Source organism: Nicotiana tabacum, chromosome 5, assembly GCF_000715075.1.
Source record: "Nicotiana tabacum cultivar K326 chromosome 5, ASM71507v2, whole genome shotgun sequence".
Taxonomy (NCBI): domain Eukaryota; kingdom Viridiplantae; phylum Streptophyta; class Magnoliopsida; order Solanales; family Solanaceae; genus Nicotiana; species Nicotiana tabacum.
This window is the reverse complement of record NC_134084.1, coordinates 145309948-145333196: the sequence shown is the minus strand read 5'-3', so window position 1 is coordinate 145333196 and position 23249 is coordinate 145309948. Positions and strand designations below refer to the sequence as shown.

Genomic DNA, 23249 nt, shown 5'->3' with positions numbered 1-23249 from the left:
GGAAAAAATAACTTAGCCACAAAGTAAAACTCTCTACAAGATAGACATTCACTCTAAATAGAATTCTATTCGTAACATTAATTTTACAATAAAAATTCTGCTTTTGTTACCATAATTTTCATCCCTACGAACTTTTGCAGAATTATTCCCGGAGTTGTAGTTGAGGTGAAAGATTCAAATCCTATTAGTAACGTAACATTCGTTTTTCCTTTCTCCCCTTCCCCACCCCTGATGTAATAAAGAAATAAATGCAGCTATATATTCGTATTTCTTTTCCTTTTATTCAATTTGTGCTGGCCGTGTGCAATAAAAGCTGGCATACTCGAGTGCAAGGGTAATTCTCTTTTTTGAGCTACATTGAATTCACTATTGTAAGTTCAAATTATTCAATATGCTGTGTGACACTTTCAAAGACAAAGTTGTACACAAATTTACTTGCCTATTACGGGGTTTCTGAGAGAAAGAGCACCTTTCCATTAAAAAATTCATATGTCTAAACCAGTTGGTGAAAGATATGCCCACCAATTACACCTATATATGGTACAGTATAGCACTTTAAACATGACAAAAAGTAAAGTTTTACCTATCCAAATTCACCAAAGATAACAATAGTATGCTAAAGTTCATAGTTTGGGAACTTTGGTTCCTTTCACTTTTCAATTCGTCCGATTCATCATTAATTTATTAGTTGATATTATCATTTTCCACATTAATTTTAACTAGAGAAAAGCGAAAGGGAGAGAATTTAACTGAGGAATAAGTGAAAAGCACGTATATTGTAAGAAGAGGTGGACATTAACCTACAAAAACAATAAAATCAATTATTAGGTATTTTGGAATAAAATTGTAGGCTTCAGTATGAATTTATAAAACATACCAAATAGTCTGGGTAAGTTTTTTTATTTTGTTAAATCAATCTTTACCTCTCATCATAGATTTAAGAACATAGTATTTGGATGACCAAGTTTAATGTTATCTTAAACGAATTTTTTCGTTATATGGATTGATTACGTAAGGCATAAGTTTCAGAAAGCTGTAACTTGTAAGGTGGATATGCTATTGCATTATCCCTTCTCTTTATTAGTTTTGGTGTCCAATAGTTTTGAACTTCTAGATATTGAATTTTCGTTGTTATCATTTACATAGTTAATTTTGATGATCTACCCGATAATTATGAACCTCAATTCACTTAGACAACAGTTCTCCCTTTTTTTGATTAAATATATTTATTCTTAATTACTAGTAGTTTCACTTTAATATGCAAATAGTCGTCGGTGTTTGTATGACACTAATAGCCTGTTTGGCCAAGCTTATTTTTGGCCAAATATATATATATATATTTTTTTTGCCAAAAACACTTTTGGCCTCAATTTGAGGTGTTTGGCCAAGCTTTTGGAAGGAAAAAAAGTGTTTTTGAGGAGAAACAGAAGCAGTTTTAGAGAAGCAGAAAAAAGTAGTTTCTCTCCAAAAGCACTTTTTTGAGAAGCACTTTTGAGAAAAATACACTTAGAAGCAGTTTTTTAAAGCTTGGTCAAACACTAATTGCTGCTCAAAAGTGCTTTTCAAACTAATTAGTCAAACACGAACTGTTTCTCACCAAAAGCACTTTTGAAAAAAAACACTTCTCAAAATAAGCTGATTTTTGCAGCTTGGCCAAACGGACTATAATTATCCTATATGTCTTGATAATAGCATACACAGAACAATTAGCGGGACTTATTAACTCATTAAATTTTTTCTGTGAAACACCTATATCAAATCTATTTTTAACCCTTTTGAAATGAGAATCCATCCTGCTTGGATTTAAAAACATTTTAGTAAAATTTCACGAAAATTTAACACCATATTTATTTTTAAAATGACTTTTTTGAACACAAAAAAACAATCTGAGTGAAGTTTTTTCCAATCTAATCCAACTATTAAAAGAAACGTTTTCTCCAAAATAAAACAAAACTGTACATTTCTCGAATATGCTTTGTTAAAAAATATTGTGAAATCTAAACGAAAGCCAAACTAAATGCCATAGATTTATGTGAACATAAAATTTACTAAAACTGTGAGTAAAGAAAACTTTTTAGTTTTGCTTCCATATATGTCGCAGTCATACTCCTTGTTTCAATAAGGTGCCAGAGAAGGTAATCAATTATTGGGAAATGTTAACGTCCAACGTCATGAAATCTTTCTTTTAAGTATTTGTTTCAGCCATTAATTTTGTCAAATTAATGTAAAACCTCGTAAGTAGAGTATATGGGTAGATTGAGTGTTGGCAAAGCCAAACCTCACTTTACTCCAGTTTATACGTCTTGTTCTCACGTACTTCATACAATCATACTCATCACAAACATGTTACCCCTACGAAAAACTTAGGCCTAATAAGAAAGAGTTGTCAAATGTGTGAAAATTGTGGTAACAAATAATGTGAGTTTTCCATAATTAAGAGTTTGCACAAGAGATTTGCATTGAGCCCATTCTTAAGCCGGAGAGGAGTTGGAGACATTCAGCACTATATTATCCCTTCTTCCTAACTATATTTGACACCCATTTCACTCATAATTTTTAAAAAATCCATAATTTTAAACTGATTATGAGATTTATGTGACTATAGCAATTTGTAATTAAGAGAAAACAAAAAATTAGATTATTTTAAAATATAAAATGTTAAACAAACTAAAATAAAATCATTGAGTATATATTATGCTAGTGTTTGGACATAGATTTGATTGAAACTTGAAAAAAAATATTTTTGAAAAAATAATTTTTGAAATTTGAAGTTGTATTTATCCATGCATTTTATTTGAAGAAACGTTGAAGTTTTGCGAGTGCAAGAAAAATCAATTTTTGAAATTTGAAAACTTTTGAAGCTTTTTCCCCTAAAACATGATCATATTTCATAAATAAATAATATTTTTATTTTTTTTAAAAAAAATAAGCCAAAATCTATAGCCAAAGGAGAGTTAAGAGAGTCACAAAAATGTTGAGAAAGAGGTGTGTGTATGGGTCAAAATCCGTCTAAGGAGATTCGGCATGAAGAGGTGACAAAGTGTGAGAACAATGTCTCATCATGGGCAACTAGGCCAAGGTCGACCCGGGCTTGACCGTATGGAGCCGCTGAGGACGAGCAACATGAAAAGGAACGATGGCTAGTACAGCTTTAGAACTTTCAAAGGGAATATTATTGAATATTCCCTCTGCTGTACTTATTTAAGATTTTTGGGAAGATCCCATATGAATAGTAGAAGAGAGAATGAAAAAGGCATGTAAATTTGATTATGATAAGCATTCTAATGAAAAGTTGATTCCAACAAGAGATAGCCCAAAATATTACCTTTCCATAAGAATTCAAGTGGTTGTTCATTCCACCTTTTATCTCGTCTTAGATCCTCCAATATCCATTTGTCTTACATCATTGTCAGATAAGAGAATCATCCACCTCATTCAACATTTGGGTGAATCATTCTCTCTATTTATACTTATTGCCATTTAATATAGTTATTGCTCATTATTGTTTCTCCATTCATTCTAGACAACATCATTTAATACCATTTGTATTAAATTGGCTCAAGTGATTATTCTGTACTATTCATACAAGCACGTGTTAGGTCTAGAATATATTATATTTAACTAGGATTTACCCATAATCTTTTATTTAATTGGTTTAACAAAAGGTTTCATACTTTTTGGTGAAATAATTTAGCGCCGTCTGTGGGAAAATTTCTTGTCAAAGTCATGGAAAAGAAGTCTCTAAGTTCATAACGGAAGAAGCACCACCAACAGTAAAAAAAACTACTAGAGGCATAGCCGGCGAGTATGCTAACCAACATACTCGATAAACTCGCCCAAAGGGCGAGCAGGGAAGATGCACGAGTCGACATCACAACAATAACCATTGAGCAGCATGTCCCTCCTCCATCAATAGGTATCACTCACACTGTTAATGATGTAGGTAATGACACCCTTATAGCTATTCTAAGAAAAATGGAAGAGATGGAGAACAAGAACAAAGTACTCCGCGACCAAATGAGGTAGCAGCAGGAAAGGGTAGATAAGATACCATGTGCCCCAAAGTTTCTACCAAAATGAGATGCCAACATGTTCGTAGAACAACCATATAGCGACGAGGCCGCACCCAATACTATACCTAAAATATTCAAGATGTCGCCATACTTGAAGATATATGCTGGCACAACGGATCTTGAGGATCACGTCACCTACTCTGTCACCGCAGTAAAGGGCAACGACCTCGCCAAAGAGCAAGTATCATCCATATTGCTAAAAAATTTGGTGAAACCCTAACCGGGGGAGCACTGACGTGTTACTCACAACTGCTAACGCGATCCATAGAGATATTAGAGGAAATGGCCGACAAACTCGTCACCGCACACGCCGGGGCCAAGAAAGCATAGGTGAGGGTAAACGATATATTTGCCATTAAACAATCACCTAGCGAAGGGCTCATGGACTTTCTCGCTCGGTTCAACCGTGTTAGAATGACTCTTCCAAATGTGTCAGAAGGAATGACGGTAGCAGTATTCCAAAATAAGCTGAACAGGAGAGGTTCGAGGGCAACCAAAAAATTGTTAAGTTGGCTCATGGAATACCCCATACCACTTGGGACGAAATACACAATGCTTATTGCACCGAGATCAGAGCAGATGAGGACGATCATAACGGACCGCCCAACGGTTGACATCAGTCCAAATGGAGGCGAGAAAAGACCGCAAAACGATAACAAAAGAGACCATACAAGTCCACGCCCCAACCGTGAAAGACACCAGCCACACGTCAGAGCTGTTGTCATACCCCCCCCCCCCAACGGTGACGGGTTATCCAAGCCACAGATGCGGACTCATCGAAATGAGAGAGGTATGCCTCTATTACTATCTACTCACAATTTTTGTGTTTCTCCTTCAGAGATAGTCTACGCCCTAGAGAAGCTCGGCCCAAAGGTGAAATGGCCACAAAAGATGAAGTCCGACCCAAACACAAGGAAGTCGAATGCCCTCTATGAATTCCACCAGGAACAAGGTCATACGACCGAGGACTGCATCACCTTGAGGCAAGAGGTAGTGAACATGCTCCACAAGGGCATTTGAGAGAATTAATGAGTGATCGAGGAAGAGAGAACTTCACTCGGGGACGAGAACATCATCAAGGACCGCCGAAGCTACCCTCCCCAGCCCGCACCAACCAAATGATCATTGGTGGAAGCGACGAGGCATCAATCAACAACATAAAGTTCACAACCACCCATAAGCTGAAGCAATCAATCACCCATGAACGGTATGACGACCTCAAAGAAAGTATCATCTTAGATGAGTTGGATACCCACGGTTTGACCTTTTCTCACTATGATGCTCTTGTTATTACTTTGCATGTTTCAAATACCGATGTAAAATGGATTATGGTAGATGACGGAAGCAGCGCGTGCATTATCCACCCCTATGTCCTCACACAAATGAGGCCTGAAGATGAGATAGTGCTATGCTGCATCACACTAACGGGTTCTAACAATGCAATTGAGCGGACTTCCGGAGAAATAAATCTACCCGTTCTGGTTGGTGATATCATCTCGGAAATAACATTCCACATTATGGATCAAGATACAATATACAACGCCATCATAGGACGGCCATAGATACACGCTATGAGGGCCGTCCCATCCAGCTTATATCAGGTCGTCAAGTTTCCCACCCTATGGGGAGTATTTAGCATTTGCGGCAAGCAGCGCATAACCCAAGAATGCTACCGCATCGCCCAAGACCGCACCTACACTCAATAGTTAAAGGGCAAAAGTGCAGAAGCATAGCAATTAACGAGGTCGAAGCCAAACACAGACGAAGGGAAATATGTCATCAAAGAACCCAATGTCGTGGAAGCTACGAGATCAATCGTGGAAGACCAAGACAAGAGCGACCACAACAAAAAGGCCTATATCGGACACAAACTACAAGAACCAGGTAAATTCCATCAATTTCTAACTAACAATGCGAACTTGTTTGTCTTCTCTCATGCAGATATAACGGGTATCCCGAAGGACATAGCAACACACAAATTGAACATCGAACCACTCTACCCCCGGTACGACATGTTAGAAGAAAATTCAATACCACAATAAATGATGCCGTCCGTGAAGAGGTGGAAAAGTTACTTGAAAACGGCTCAACCCGGGAGTCTAAATACCCCCAATAAGACGCCAACATGGTCATGGTAAAAAAGAAAAAATGGGAAATGGTGAATGTGCGTAGACTTCACAGATCTCAACAAGGCATGCCTGAAAGACTTATTCCCACTACTTCACATTGATCAACTTATCGAGCAACAATATGGCATGAGCTACTATGTTTCCTGGACGCCTATTCAGGTTACAACCAGATCCTCATGGAGGAGGAAGACCAGCAAAAAACCACTTTCATCACCCACCAAGGGACGTACTGCTACAGAGTTATGTCGTTTGGATTAAAAAACACAGGGGTGACATACCAAAGGCTGGTCACCAAAATGTTCAAAGAGAAGCTCGAAAAAACCATAGAAGTATATATTGACGACATGTTGGTCAAGTTGAAAAGAAAGGAAGACCACATCGACCATCTGAGGGAAGCCTTCGACATACTCAAGCGGTACGACATGAAATTGAACATCTAGAAGTGCGCCTTCAGCATAATCTCAGGAAAATTCCTTGGCTTTTTGGTGTCGCTAAGAGGCATCGAGGTTAACCCCGACCAAATCAAGGCTATAGAAAGAACACCAGAAAACCTGACCAGCAAGAAGCATGTGTAGAAGCTGACTGGCCGTATAGCTGCCCTGTCGAGGTTCATCTCACGATCCTCTGATAGATGCCACAAATGCTTCAGTGTGCTAAAAAGGACAATGGACTCTAATGGAATTTCGAGGGCATCGATGCCCTGACAGAACTAAAGGCGTATTTATCTTCGCCCCCGCTGCTTGCTAAGGCAGAACTCGGAGAGTGCCTCCTAATATACTTGGTTGTGTCCGACGTTGCAGTAAGTGCAGTCCTGGTCCGAGAATATAAAGGTATGCAATCTCCAATCTACTACATTATCAAGACCTTGGTCGACGCTGAAATGAGGTACCACTACCTCGAAAAGCTAGCCTTGTCTTTAGTTGTAGCTTCACGAAGTTTTAGACCTTATTTCCAGTGCTACCCCATCTCGGTGGTCACGACCTTTCCTCTAAGGAACATCTTACATAAGCCCGAGCTGTTGGGTAGGTTGGCCAAATGGTCTATTGAGTTGAGCGAGCACGATATAACCTATACCCCGTGAATAACGATAAAGTCACAAGTACTTGCCGACTTCGTCACCAACTTCAGCGCTAAAATAATGCTCGAGGTCAAAAGGGAATCCACTGATACTTCCCCCATGACACAGGACCTATGGATTCTGTACACCGATGGCGCCTCCAACGCATCAAGATCTGGACTGTTACTCGTACTCGAGGTCCCGACATGTGAGATAATTTGCCAGTCCATACGGTGTCCCGATATGACTAACAATGAGGCCGAGTATAAGGCCGTGATTGTAGGGTTAAAACTGGCCCTCAAGTATGGAGCATGACGGGTAGTCCTTTGATGTGACTCACAACTTGTCATCAATCAAGTCACAGGGACATTCCACATTACGGAACAAAGGCTACAAAAATATCAGGTCGAGATTTGCAAGTTACTGCCTGAGTTCGACAAATACCAGCTCAACCAAATACCTCGAGCGTAGAACATTGAGGCGGACGACGTCGCCAAATTGGTGGCCACCACTAAAAGCATAACCAAAAAAGAGAATGTGGCCACACTCCTCCACTCGACCATCGACCAAATTGAGGTACGCACTATTAACCTAACTTGGGACTGGCGCAACTGTATTGTCGCCTACCTGCAGGATGGAGTACTTCCAAACAACAAAAATGAAGCCAAAAAGCTTCGAATGCAAGTAGCCAAAGCATCATCAAGAATGATCTACACAAAAGGACGTATGATAGCCCTCGATCAAAATGTCTAGGACCAAACCAGACATGGCACGTCCTAGAAGAGGTCCACGAGGGTCACTGCGGGGCTCACGCCGGCAATCGAGCCCTAGTCAAAAGTCTCACACGAGCAGGTTACTACTGGCCCACAATGAAAAAGGAAGCAGCTAATTTTGTTAAAAAAATGCGAACCATGCCAAAAGTACACCCCATGATCCACCAAACGGGCGAACACCTCCAGTCAGTCACTTCGCCTTGGCCTTTCATTAAATAGAGAATGGATATCGTCGGCCTCCTTCCCGCAGGACGAGGTAATGTATGATTTCTTTTTGTTTTGACTGACTATTTTTTCTAAATGGATGGAAGTAGGTGTGTTCGCCCAAATACACAAACAAGAAGTGATCGCCTTCATATGGAGGAATATCGTATGCCGCTTCGGCATCCCCAAAGAAATTAGTTGTGACAACGGATCCCAATTCACAGGGAAGAAGGTCGCAGAGTTCTTCGAGAAATGGCACATCAAAAGAATACTCTCCACGCAATATCACCCCGCAGGCAACGGACAAGATGAGTCCTCCAGCAAAACGATATTGAATATCATGAAAAAGAAACTTGAAAATGCCAACGGACTATGGCCAGAGAAGCTGCCAGAAGTGCTGTGGGCGTACCACACCACGCCAAAGACAAGCACAGGGGAAACGCCATACTCACTGGTCTATGGGACTGATGCAGTGATACCAGTCGAAGTCGAAGAACCGAGTCTAAGATATTCAAATGAGAGCGGGCCAAACAACGATGAAAGTAGAACATAAGACCTCGACGAGGCCGAAGAACGAAGATACATGGCTTACATAAGAATGGTAGCCCAAAAAAAATTGGCAGAGCGATAATACAACAAAAAAGGCAAGGTTAGTGTGCGCGGTGAAATCTGGGAGGCCGATTTCTCCTCGACAAAATTCCTCGAAGGGTGATCCCGGATGCCCGGGATCTCGAGCCAGTCACTTCCCTCAATATCGGCCGGTACCCTGCCAAGGATAATGTCGACTGAAGCTCCGACAAATGCAGAAATCTCCCGAGGAATGCACATGGGGTCGATCAAGTCTATTCGAGCGGCTCGACATCAGCCCGTGCTTACATCGTAAAGCTAGTCGGTTGTCCCATCCTATTTCTTTTATCACGCGTATCTTGTACTAAGTTTGGGCTCCCCCCTTTTCTATAAAAGAGGAGTCGCTAACACCCTGTAAAGACAGAGCTCCAACTATTCTACTCAACTACAATAATATCTTCTCTCTCTCTCCTCTCTAACTCGCTTGCCCTCACTAGCTCGAGGCCATTTAGCATTTATTGACTTCTTACTTGTTCTTTGTTTATCGCTTGGTATTGGCTATATAGAGCTTTTTCTTGATCGTAACCTAACTGTTACACCATTCCCGATTTCCCCTGATAGTTCGAGCTCAACCTAGACATTGACCCCAAGGTCCCCGTCGATCAATCCTACATCCGGGCAACAGGCCTCTCGGTTTGATTATTTCCTTGTTTTAGCTTGCATCTCATCGTTAAAATTCACATTCTTAGCATCATCTGCTCTAACAACTAGCTCGAGAATAGATCACGTATTTTTAGAATCCCATTTACAAATTTAATTGTTGTTACCATTTTAACGGTAAACAGTTAGGCCACTAAGAGTCAGGCACTATGTACTCAAAGCCAAAACATAGGCGAGCAAGGATCCACGGGAAGGCAAGCTGGGGACCAATTGGGACGGCCCATACAAAATCACGGCGGCAGTAAGCAAAGGGTCATTCCAGATAGAAACATAAGAGGGAAAATTACTACCAAACAATTGGAACGTCGTCAACCTCAAATACTTCAATCTCTAAGGATAGACGTCCCCAAAGTCGTACTCTTTTTCCCTCACCCGAGTTTTATCCCAATTGGATTTTCTCGGGGAGGTTTTTAACAAGGCGACGAAGAGGGCATCTCGAAGTTAAGTATAAGTTCATTGCTCGACATCTCAACTACTTCTCCAAGTCGACCAATGAAGGGACTAGATAGACTGGGACTTCTCCAATGTATTCATGAACAGAGCTAAAACATGTAAACTTCTCCAATGAATGTATAAACAAAGCGAAATATGCAAACACATGATGTTTACATTTCTCCACCAAGTTTATATATTACGCCAATCCAGGAAACAACATTCGACTTCGTTCGAATTAATTTTTAAGTCATCATTCAACCTCGCTCGAATCAACTTACATCCGACTTTGTTCGAATCAATTTTAATATCAACATCCAATCTCGCTCGAATTAACTCACATTCAACCTCGTTCGAATTAATTAAAAGTTATCATTCGACCTTGCTCAAATCAACTCACATTCGACCTCGTTCGAATTAATTAAAAGTCATCATTCGACCTCGTTCAAATCGACTCACATTCGACCTCGTACGAATTAATTAAAAAGTCATCATTTGACCTCGCTCGAATCGACTCACATTTGACCTCGTTCGAATTAATTAAAAGTTATCATTCGACCTTGCTCGAATCGACTCACATTCGACCTCGTTCGAATTAATTAAAAGTCATCATTTGACCTCGCTCGAATTGACTTACATTTGACCTTATTCGAATGAATTAAAAGTTATCATTCGCCCTCGCTCGAATCGAGTCACATTCGACCTTGCTCAAATTAATTAAAAGTCATTATTCGACCTCGCTCGAATCGACTTACATTTGACCTCGTTCACATTAAATAAAAGTCATCATTCGACCTCGTTAAATCAACTCATACTCGACCTGACCCGAGTTCAACTTACAAGTTTACTTCGTTTGAGTCAACAACAACGGCATGAGACTTACCCAGATTAATTCAAAGATATATTCAGTCATGTTCAAAAGCAACTACTTGAATAAAATCGTTCGAAGAAGAATAAAAGACAAACATATGGTAAAGGGCTGCAATCATTTTATTCCAAAAGTATCTTACAAAGGGCAAGAAAGGCGCCCACAAAAAAAGAAGAAGAAAAGAACAAAAACTAAGTACAAAGTACTACACATCATCCCCCGCCTTCTTCGCCGCCGTCTCCCCCACTCGACCTAGCAGCGCCGTCTCCATCACTCGACCCAGCCGCGCCAATCCCATCACTCGGCCTAGCAGTGCCATCTCCATCACTCGACCTAGCAGCACCATCTCCATCATTCGGCCTAGTAGCGCCGTCTCCGCCATCACCTTGGGGATACTCATCCTCGTACCAGGCATCTTGCTGGATCATAACCACAAGCAATCCTAGCCGTACGTGCCTCAGTGCGAGCATCTTTAAAGTCAGCCTCAGGAACCTTCCATGCCGTTATCAAATTACTATAAATGTCCATTTGAGCCTTGGCAAGGATCCACAACTCATATAAGGGCCGTGGAAAGTCAGGGAAAGCAAAAGTATGAGAGGAGGACGGTTGGGCTAACAACTTCGCCTTCTCAGCCTCAAGGACGATGACCTGCTCCTTTAGATCTGAAACATCTTTATCGAGACCACCAATCCATTCATTAGACCTCGGCTCCCTGAGTGTGGTATCTCAGCATCACTTCCCCGTTCAAATCTAAGGACACGAACGACATCCTCCAATTCTGCCACCTGCACCAATGTTGCCACCTGGGCCCCCTCGGCCCTCTCTAACTCCGCCACTCTCTTGACAAACTCATCACTCAAGCCATTTGCTATGACCAAGATCAGCTTGCAGAGACATCACTTGAGCCTGGAGGTCGACACATTCGGCCGAAACCCCCTAATTCACTTCGATCTCGTCTTCCTTTATCTTGAGTGCTCTCTCAAGCTCGCTGCATTTGCCGATGACTCTCACGAGCTCATCATCCTTCTACCTCAACTCCTCCCTAAGAAACTAGAGTTTACCTCCCACGTGGAGTCGAGCACGCATCTCACGGTACTTATCACGAAATCGACAATACTTCGTAACCATTTTCATAAAAACCACTTTCCGCTTCTCCGCTCGGCGGGCACTCTCGATTTCCAAGATAAGAGTTAAAAGAGAGAGATCCAAAAAAGAGGGAAGAGCCAGTAAAAATGAAAAAGAGAAAAACACAAGGTACGAGGACAAAAATAAAGATACCAAATCACCCACAAAGCCAGTCCAGATACGCTCAACGATAGGTCGGCATCCTTGATAGACTGTAGAGTCTTGTTCTCAGCGCTAGAGCAGAGAGGAACCAAAGAGGGAACCACACTCTCTGTGTAGGTCAGCAAGCTACAATCCAAATGGATAACTATTGAACGAGAAGATCTATCAGTTTTCACCTCAACCCGAGTAAGCCCCTCATCAAACATCTTCTCCTCATCGGGGTCGATGTCAGAACTGGATTCAAAATCATATACGGTCACACCTCTTTCCCCCTCCTCGGTAGAGGAAGGAACATCGACTAGCTCGGATGTCGACGGATCATTACTCGGCACGACCGTGGCAACCTCTGGAAAAGGAGCAATCTCAGCATCAAGAACTGAAATCCTAGCGTCCGACGCCACGCCGATTTCAGGCACGACTGGCTTGGGCTCACCACCTATTATCTATTGATCCTTTTCCCCTTGCTATCTCGCCGCCAACCTCTAATCGCCGCCTTTTCAACTGAATCGCTTCCTCATCACTCGTCGACGACTCATCCACCAAATGCAGCAAAGGAGGAGTCGTAGTCCCCGTTGATGGGGCAGCCGCCCGACGGACAGGCCTACACAGAGCTAGGACTTTAGATGAAGTAGCGGTCCGTACAGACTCGCATATAGTCATAGCAGTCAGAGACCTGGTCGCAGTACCCAACTGACGAAAAGTGGGAGTGGGAGCTTTCGCCTTCTTCGGAGCCTTTCGACCTAAAAGCAAGGGAAATCACGTGAGTAAAAAAGAAAAAAAATGATACTAAGGTCGAGGTGGTCGGGGATCAGAACGGGACTCATCGGTCGACGAAGATTGGGGCCCAAACTTCTTCTTGAATGACGACCACTCCCGGATCCCCACCGTGTGTGGCAAAACCTAAGCCACCCAGTCGCGAATATCGGCGACCAACACATGAGGCTCCTTCTCGACTGCACCATAAAAGAACGATTAGGTAACTAAAGGAAGACATTAAACGACCAGTCAACATAAATACTTACAGACGAAGTTCCACTCCTCGGGAAACCCAGCAGGGTTCGCCACCACGTGCTCGATTTTGACGAAGAAAAAGTCAAACCAAAACTTGCGATTGGTCTTATCGTCCATTTTCACCACCAGTCCTTTGGCCCCTCGATGACGAAGGTGTATTATCGTGCCCCGATAAAAGCTCGGAGCGAAAAGATGTAGCAAGTGGCGGATAGAGATTCTGCGGTTGGCCAATTCCGTGTACTTTATCAACATAATGAAAAGTTTACAAATATAGGGAGAGAGCTGGACCGGACAGATGTTGTAGTAGCAGCAGAATTTCTAGCCGAATTTACCCATCATCTTTTATTTAATTGGTTTAACAAAAGGTCTCGTACTTTTTTGGGATACAGTGTGGCTGTTCCGAAAAATATCTGGGGTTATTACTGCTAAGGAAACCTAAGCCAATTATTAGTGATGGCTAGTCTTGCACACCCTATGCCGTAAGTTAAACGAAGAAGCCCCTGACCCCACTTACATTAATTGGTCAGTCAGTGGAAGTCTGTAAGAAAGTGACTTTCTTAGGAAAAAAACACAAAAAAAAAGAAGAAGAGAAAACTTGTTAGTGTGTTAACTTGCTCCCTCCTCTCATTTCTCTCTTAGCAAATCTGCTGTAAACTAAAGAGTAGCATGTATATGATGAGGTAGTAAACAGTAAATCCTCAGTTTTTCTTTCTCAGAACTGAGAAAGGGATATCAGATATAATAATAATAGCCTTTCATTTCATCCCATCTCTTCACTTTTGCTGACTTCTTCTCTTTCTCTCTCTTTGTCTACTCAGTTTTTGTTTAATATATCAAGAAAATACAGTGCTTCTCTTTTTTGTAGTTGCAGTGAGATATGGCCGAGGGATTTGAAGCATATCATGTCCCACAACAAAGCAGAAGAGATAGGCTTAGAGTTTCTGCTTCTGGTTTACTTCCTTTTGTTGATCATCCCTCACTTATCCCCTCAGATTTCCATCTTGTTTCTGATGCTAAAGAAAAAGGAGTTAATTTCATGGATCCACAATTATCATCTGGTGTTTCCTTTCAAGAAATTAGTGGCAACCCTTTTCTCTATAGTCATCAAAATTTTAGGTTTCTTGATCAATCTTTTCATGGTGGTGATGTTGATGTGGCATATAAACAAGAACCATTTTCTTCAGTAGCTGCATCTCCTGAGACTAATGTTATTATTAATAACAATAACAACAGTAATAGTAACAATAATGTTACAACAGGTCAAGGTTTGTCTTTGTCATTGTCATCATCTCATCATTACAACCAAAGTAGTAGTAGTAATCTTCCTCTAGAGCTTAACCTACAAAGATATGACTCTTCAATATTTACTAATGACATGTCATCAAAGAGTAGTAGTGCTACTGTTCCTCTTGGACCATTCACTGGCTATGCTTCAATTCTCAAGGGATCAAGATTCTTGAAACCTGCACAACAATTGTTAGAAGAACTTTGTGATGTTGGTAGGGGAATTTATGCTGAAAATTTAGCTGCTAATGATGGATTTATAGTGATGGATCCTTCACTGGAAGCAACTTTAAGTGATGATCCCCAATATTCATGTGGTGATGCAAGTGAGCATAGGAGGAACAAGTCCAAGTTAATTTCAATGCTTAATGAGGTACCTTTTATATTTTTTGAGATTTAAGAATGGATGCTTTTGTTTAGTACCATTGAATTATATTTCCCTTTCAAGGAAGCGTTGGAGCAATAGTTTGAGTCATAGTAGCATACACTGATATTTGTATCAAGGTAGGCTTTCTACATCATAATTTGTGCATCTGAGTGTCCTTTTTTATGGGTGGAGAGTTAGAGTATTTGTACGAGTTCGGACGAACTCTATGAGGTCGTTTGGTAGAGTTCATAACACAAAATAATGCTTGCATTAGTTCTATGTATTACTAATACAAGCATTAGTTATACATCCTATTTGGTATTATCCTGTGTATAGCTAATGCATAGCAAAACCATGGTATTAGTAATACCAACGCTATCAATGCATGCATTAGTATGTCTAAAGACCAAATTGTCCTTAAAGTCCCTTAAAACTAAAGAATATAGAGGGCATTTTTGTAAACAACTAATTTTTTTAAAAATTATGCAATGCATTTTAGTTTTTAATACATCACACCAAACAATGTATAAAAAATAATCTCTACATAACTAATCTTTGCATTACTAACACATGCATTACTAATACACCATATTCAGCATTATTCTTATACACTCTGCTAAACGACCCCTATATGTTTTACTCCCCCAAATTGTATGAGAAAACTCGTTATAAATATATATATATATAAATTGCTAAACCAATAAATAAGATGAGCTAGAAGTTCGATGGCAAATTCATTATTCATATACTTTAAATCCTAGTTCTGCTCAGTCAATGTTTTCCTGTGATATAATTTGTTGTTAGCAGGTTGTCTAAATTATTTTTATCTTTAGATATAGTTCAGATGACGTGACATTAGATAGAGATTAACTCTTACCATTATGTCTTAGATTTTTCTTCACCATATGGTTTACAGGCTTGGTTTAATTTCTTCAGATAATATAACAACGATAACATACCCAGTATTATTCTATACGGTGGGGTCTGGGAAGGGTAGTATCTATGCAAACCTTACCCCTACCTTGTTAGGACAGAGAGGTTGTTTCCAATAGACCCTCGGCTCAAGAAAATATAAGCACCACATTAATGAAAATATAAACAAGAAGGGACAGTACCAAAAAGCTATATAAAAGCTGGATTAAAACAACAAAATAGTAAGGTGATCAACAATGAAAGAACACAACAGAAACCTACTACCAACAGAAAGCGAAACTGCGAGTCAATACTATTGTTATGAACACTCTAAACTACCTACTCTACTACTCTAATCTTCAGATAATGTGTCCAATGTGTCCATTAATTTCTCTCTTATGATACAAACTAGATGTTTCCCTCACAGAAACTCAGAAAGTAATTTCTTGCACTGTAGTTACTATGTAACCAAATGTAGATTCATTCTTTAAGACTAGAGTTATGGTTTAATGTCTATCCAACATGCAATATCCAATTTGTAGTGATCCATATTTATATATGCTCTTAGCACAAATAATTAAATTTTGGTGAGTCTTGTATTATAGGTATCTAGATGCCTATACTTTTTAGGCATATAAGTTCGATCACTAAATCATCTTTTTGGAAAAAAGTGATTGAGGGGAATATATTCACGAAGATTGGTGCCTTAAAGTGGCTGACAAGTATTTAGAAAGAGTTTCCAATATGGGTTATAATGAAACTTAGTTTGGCCTTATTGTGGATGAAGAGATTTGGGGAATCTATCTGAAAAGATTTACTATGGGGACAAATTATTCAAAATCCTCTTTCCTCCTCTTATTTTCCTTTTTAAATGATTGGAAATGACTAAATGAAGTTCTTATTAAAATTTTCATAAACTACATGGTTTAAGTATGACAGGAAAATAAAACTCCATTATCTTAATTAAGCTTATTTTTCCAAATTAACAATTTTTTCGCCATGTCTCTAACCTACATTTGAGTTAATCATATTTTATTAATGTGCACCTCATGATCCTTTTTATTCCATAGAGGCTAAGTTGCTCGGATAGGGGTGCGGGTGTTCGACACGAATACACATCTAGAGGTTGGACTTTCGAGCTGTAAATTCTACGATTCGGTGATACAGATCTTAGTACGGATATGGGCGCGGAGATCCGGCTAAAATAATTCAAAAAAATAAAAATATACCCAAATTGTGAGAAAATTTGTGGAATACTTATGTATAGCTTGTAAAGTGTGGATTTCTTTTTTATTCTCAGCTTGTAGATAAGTGAAGGATTAATTTCCTAGATAGGTATGCTATTTTCTTCAAATTTACCCTAGTTTTGGTTCTGATTTCGAGAATCAAATTGTATCTCATCTTGAATTTTCCCGCCCGCCGCGGTCAAAGTACCCATAATTATTTGACCAAATGCGGTACGGATTCAATACTCACACCCATACTAGGGTACAACACCTAAACTACCATGTCGGAGCAACTTAGCATAGAGGTACCAAAATTATCTTTAACTTAGGTAAATTGAAGTGTAAGTATTTTCTTCTCTGATAGTTAAACTTGTTATGTTATTTTAATTGATGAACTTGATACAAAAGCGAACAACTTGTAGAAGTTGCTGCTTTCGTTTTATCTGAAGGGCTCCAGAAAGCCATTCGAGCACAATGGAATCACTATCTTGATTGACTTTTATGCCAGTTACCAATTGCTCAATACACTTGATATTTATCTGATAAATCTCTTTTCTCAAATGTGATATGAAGTATGAACTATGGGTTGTTCTAGGCAACTTAATTTTGTATATATAGCAACTTCACTCTTATATTTATGGCTTATAAAAAGTCTTCATACTTAGCCTTGGGTTTTGGTCTAGTGTTAAGAGTGTGTAAAAGCCCAGCCCACTAGTGTTGCTATTCGCTTTGAGCCAATGCTCGCACCTTTTTAAAATGCATCATTGGGGTCTAAAGCCTATATACTTATATATCCATCATTCCTCTCGTGTTTTGTCGATGTTGGATTTGCCTAGGGTGTCACATAACCCCTCTTAGGACTCAGCGTCCTCGCTGAGGTTTTCCTCACCATCGCTCAAGGTTGCATGCGGAGTGACTCTGATACCATATGTAATGATCCAGCCCACTAGTAATACTGTCCACTTTTGACCTAGGCCGACACGGCTTTAAAATGCGTTAATAGGGTTTAGGACTTATCAACTTATATATCCAGCGTTCCTCCCGTATTTTGTCAATATGAGGTTTGCCTAGAGTGTCACTACAACGCATGATGTGGGGGTTTACGCGCATATCATGAGTACGAACGTTATAGCAGATTAAATCCTGGTATGTAAGTGAAGAAATTAAAGATAGAGTAGTGGACCCATTGTTCACAATTATAAAAAAGTATACCTAAGCTATTCAGACAAACTTTTTCATCACTTATGATTTCAAACTAAAAGTACCTATGATATTAAGGAAATCTCTCCTTGTATTCTTGACAAATCTTTTTTGGGTGATCTCCATCAGGTTTACAGAAGATATAAGCAGTATTATCAACAACTACAAGCAGTTATGGCATCTTTTGAATCTGTTCCTGGACTTGGGAATGCCTCGCCATTTGCAAAACTATCTCTAAAAGCTTTGTCCAAACACTTTAGGTGCCTTAAAAATGCCATCACTGACCAACTGCAGTACACAGGCAAATCTCAAATTTGTGAAAGTGATACAATCCCAAGAGCTGGAAATCCTGCAGGGAAAGGCATTTATTGCCAAAGACAAGCAATTCATAATGCTGGATTTGTTGATCATCAGCCTGTTTGGCGACCACAAAGAGGGCTACCGGAACGTGCTGTAACTGTTCTCAGGGCATGGTTGTTTGACCATTTTTTGCACCCGTAAGTAATATCAGTTGTATTTAACTTGCATACACTGATAGTATAATTAATTTTTACGCGTAAGTGCATTTTAACTTATCATAGCTGGCCATTTACTTTATCTTCTATACCATAGAATTAGGCTTATTATAGAGAGTTTATTTCTGTATTATCAACTTAGGCTTATTTTAGAGAGTTGCATATTGCTGTAGGTCATCTTATTTGATTGTGTAAAAGAGTTATACACTGTCAATGCATAGTAGTTACAATCATGGCAACTTTGTACATGTTGAATTAATAAACTATGTTCGTGATTCTTGATAAGTGGGTATGGAGGTCGAGTACTAGGACAGATGATTAGTAAGCAGTCGAGCAACTTTCCTTTCATTCTAGTAGTAGTAACGTTCTTCATCTCCATATTCTTAAATTTCTATTACTATTGATATTGTTTTTGTTTTGGTTTTTCTATTATCTTGCTATTGTTACTGCTTCTTTGACTGTTTCACTATTGCATTCTTTCTCTATACTGTTGTGTTTATGTATGCTTGCTTTGAGCCGATGGTCTATCGGAAACAACATCTCTACCTACATAAGGTAGGGGTAAGGTTGCGTACTCACCACCCTCCGTAGTTGCTGTTCATCTACTTAGTTTACAATTAGGAAACAACAAGTATTTGTGTAAGGATGCGTTTATTTGTTAATGGCTTTGTTCGTGTATTTTTAAAAAGGTGCAAGTATGGAGTTATAAGTGAAAACTGTTCTGGAATAGATGTATGTCGAAAAACAGATATAAGTACCCTTGTCCTGCAGGCATTTTATTGGAGTTGAGCTTCCTTCTAGTGAACTTGAGAATACTTTAATTTGCTGTCTAAATTACAACAACTTACCTAGTGTAACCCACAACTAGGTAGGAGGTTGTTTCTGGTTGATCCTCGGCTCAATGAAAAAAAACAAAGCAAGTTTGAGAAAAAAAACTATAGTGAAGAGGTCATGTTGGAAATACTGGAGAAAAAAAAAACAATGACATCAAAATAATAAGATAATCGACACAAAGGAACAACATGTAATATAAAAAATTGCAGAATAGGAAATTTGCTGTCTAAAATTCTAACAATCAAATTAGCTCTCTAACTTTTCTTGTTTGACGGTGATCTGGCAAAGTTAGAGATTTTTTTTTCTGTACTTTTAACTCATTAGTGTTGATGCTATTTGCAGTTATCCTACCGACTCTGACAAAGTAATGTTGGCCAAACAGACTGGTCTTTCAAGGAATCAGGTGTGTATTTTTCAAATTGATATATACTCTGATTATATCATTCTAAAATAGCAGGATGCAGAAATTTCTTCAAAATTTTACTTTTACACTTCGAGTCCATATTACATTGTCCTAACATGTAACTTGTCTGTATTTTTTAGGTTACTAATCTCACTTTTTATGACAAGTTACCTATAATTATCTTTTTGTTGACCCGACGATGTAAAAAGTTCTTTTACACTGTCAGTATATATATAATAGTTAGACATTTTTTGCTTGCATCTACCTTATCTAATTCAATATTTTACTAATGGATCAGGTTTCTAACTGGTTCATCAACGCAAGAGTTAGACTATGGAAGCCTATGGTAGAAGAGATACACAATCTTGAAACTAGGCAAGCTCAGAAAGCAGCTTCACAAAAAGAGGGACAAAACAACAACAACAATCCCATCGAACATTTTCCTACTAGTAATTCACTTCCATCTGAACATCCATCCACGTCTTCACAACAATTTCATGATGTTCCATCAAAGAGAACAAGAAATAATGATCCAAGTGAAACTCATTTAGGAGGTGATGATCAGGAGACAATGAATTTATCATATGACAATTTTTCGCCTCATTCTCGTGCTGGAGTAGTTGATCAAATGAGTACTGCATCAGCTGGAAATGGCGGAGTGTCGTTAACATTGGGACTTAATCAGAACAATAATGTGAGTATTGGTTTATCAGGATCCTTTCCAAGAAATGCAGCTCGACGTTTTGGTATCGATGAAAATAACGAAGGATTCATGTTTGGTGGCTTTGAAACACAAAATCGTCAGTTAGGAAGAGATAATAATATTATTGGAGGGCAACTGCTTCATGATTTTGTTGGTTGAAAAATATTTCCTGCTTCATTTATAGAATGGTAGAAAGGGTTCACTACTTTATACTATCTTTGGATAATAAATTTTTGGTAAAACCATATGTTTTAGTTATCGTTCTTAAAGGTTTCTTGATATATGTTGCGACTGTTTCTTGGTTCATTTGAGCATGTATAAAATCACGGCGCCCCAAATAATATGCTGTGTTGGTGAAAGAGGAACATTTAGTTGCTTTATATAGGATGATATGCATCAAGGATTTGTATGAAGTGGTTCGAGATGAGTAAAAGCAGTCCGGTACAAGAAGTATTTTGTGTTCACGCTCCGGGGAAGGACTGCACCCCAAGTGATGTCATATAGGCAGCCTATTCTGATGCAGGCATCAGTGACTTATTTTACGGCTCCCGTGACCTAGATGTATACATAGGTCGGGTTAGTTCGGATTTTACAATCACCAAACCAAATCAATTGTGTCAGATTATTAAATTTAAAGACCAAACCAATAAAACTCGGATTTTTCAATCTCGGTTTTTCTCGGGTTTTCGGATTATTCGGATTTTTTCGGATTTATTCCGGTAAAATCTTCGTAGAACAAAACATATAACTTGTGCTCAAAATATTTCTTTAATCCTAGTAAGATACAACTATATAAAGTATTTTCCAAGAAAATAATACATAAATATGAGATTTGTCATGACATTATCCTAAAATATTCAACAATAAATACAATAAAATTATGTAATATAAATATTGCTAATTAAAAAGCCATAATAAAAATAAACATAATCTAAAAGTACTAAGTCATGCTAAAATAAGTAGACTAATAAGGGAGTATTAATTACATGACTAAACGCTAAAGAAAAAATAAAAATATGTTATGTATTTTTATCTAAATTATTACAAAACAAAAAATAGATATTCAATACATTCCGGTTCGTAGTATTGAATTGAATGTCTTTTGTTAGCATTAGTATTGATTTGATTTTGGTTTGTGCTTTTGTTAACATTATTTAATTTCCTAATATTAATGGCTATAAAACTTATTGGAACATTCAAAAGTTTTAAGTCCAACTTTGAAATAATACCTTAAAAGATAAAATTATGAAAAAGTGTATAAATTACATCACAATAAGTATATTTATATATTAAATATATCTAAACTTTATATATATATATATATATATATATATATATAATGTCGGGTTGGTTTGGTTTCGGTTTGACTTTCTTTAGTTAAAACCAAACCAAATCAATTATGATCGGATTTTTTTTCTCGGTTTGACTCGGGTTGGTGCGGTTTGTCGGTTTCCTTTGTACACCCCTACCGTATCACGACCCGAATTTTTCACCCTCGAGAGTCGTGATGGCGCCTACTAGTGAAAGCTAGGCAAGCCGACTATTTGAATTATTTACCTTTTTCCCATTTTAATCCTTTAACAAGTATGAACCAACATTATATAAACGACGGAATTTAAACAGGCAGAAGAACAAAATAAAACCATTTAAATATTTTCAATACAATTTCTTAAACAAGGACTACCCAGAACTGGTGTCACAATTTCACAGACGGTCTAGGAATACTACAAATAAAGGGTCCGAAAATAAGTATAATACTATCTCGGAAATACGTAAATGAAACAGGATGAAAGGAGACGCCAAGGCCTATGGACGCCTGCAGGACTACCTCGGACCTCCGAATGGACTGAAGGCAACAACCCCAAAGCTAAGGTCCGAAAGTTGCTGCTCCGGGATTTGCACATAGTGCATAACGTAGTATCAGCACAACCGGCCCCATGTGCTGGTAAGTACCTAGCCTAACCTCGACGAAGTGGTGACGAGGCTAGGACCAGACTACCAAATAAACCTGTGTAGTTAAATCATATACAACAAAAAATAAAAGCAGGAATGTACAGTTAAGGATGGGAGGGGGAACATGCTGTGGGAAAACATCAAATAATAACAGAAGAATAACAGGTAAATATAAGGAACATCATAACTCAATTATCAACAAGAATCAGAAATCAAACAAGTGCACGACATCACCCTTCGTGCTTTTACTCTCGTTCTCACCATAAGAATCAATATAATCTGCATGGCATCGCCCTTCGTGCTTTTACTCTCGTCCTCACCATAAAATCAATATAATCGGCACAAAATTGTACATCGTGCGGCACGACATCACCCTCCGTGCTTTAACACTCTCTCACAAATATCATACACGGTATCACCCTTCGTGCTTTATACTCTTCCTCACAAAAATCATACACGACATCACCCTTCGTGCTTTTAACGCTCTTCCTCATCCAAACAACAATCACAAAGCAATAAGGGCAAGGAAATCAACACATTCACAATAAATCCCGGCTAGGGAACAATAGTACAACAATCATATCCCGGCAAGGGACACAATATCAAAACGATAACATCCCGGCAAGGGAGACAATGTCATAATCCTCTTTTCTTTTTCACATTTACTTCACAACTCAATTCACAATTTGAGCCAATGCTCTATAAGGTTCAATTGCCAATTATACTTCCAC

At 38.8% G+C, this 23249-nt stretch overlaps 1 protein-coding gene across 1 annotated transcript; it reads left to right on the top strand.

The window, feature by feature from the left end:
• Nucleotides 1-13688: 13688 nt before the first annotated feature.
• On the top strand, nt 13689-20834 carry LOC107799386 (BEL1-like homeodomain protein 9). The gene is made up of 4 exons (XM_016622492.2): nt 13689-14778; nt 18240-18607; nt 19802-19862; nt 20161-20834. The coding sequence occupies exons 1-4, from the start codon at nt 13999-14001 to the stop codon at nt 20722-20724; spliced, it is 1773 nt and encodes a 590-aa protein (XP_016477978.1). The 5' UTR covers nt 13689-13998; the 3' UTR covers nt 20725-20834.
• Nucleotides 20835-23249: the final 2415 nt, after the last annotated feature.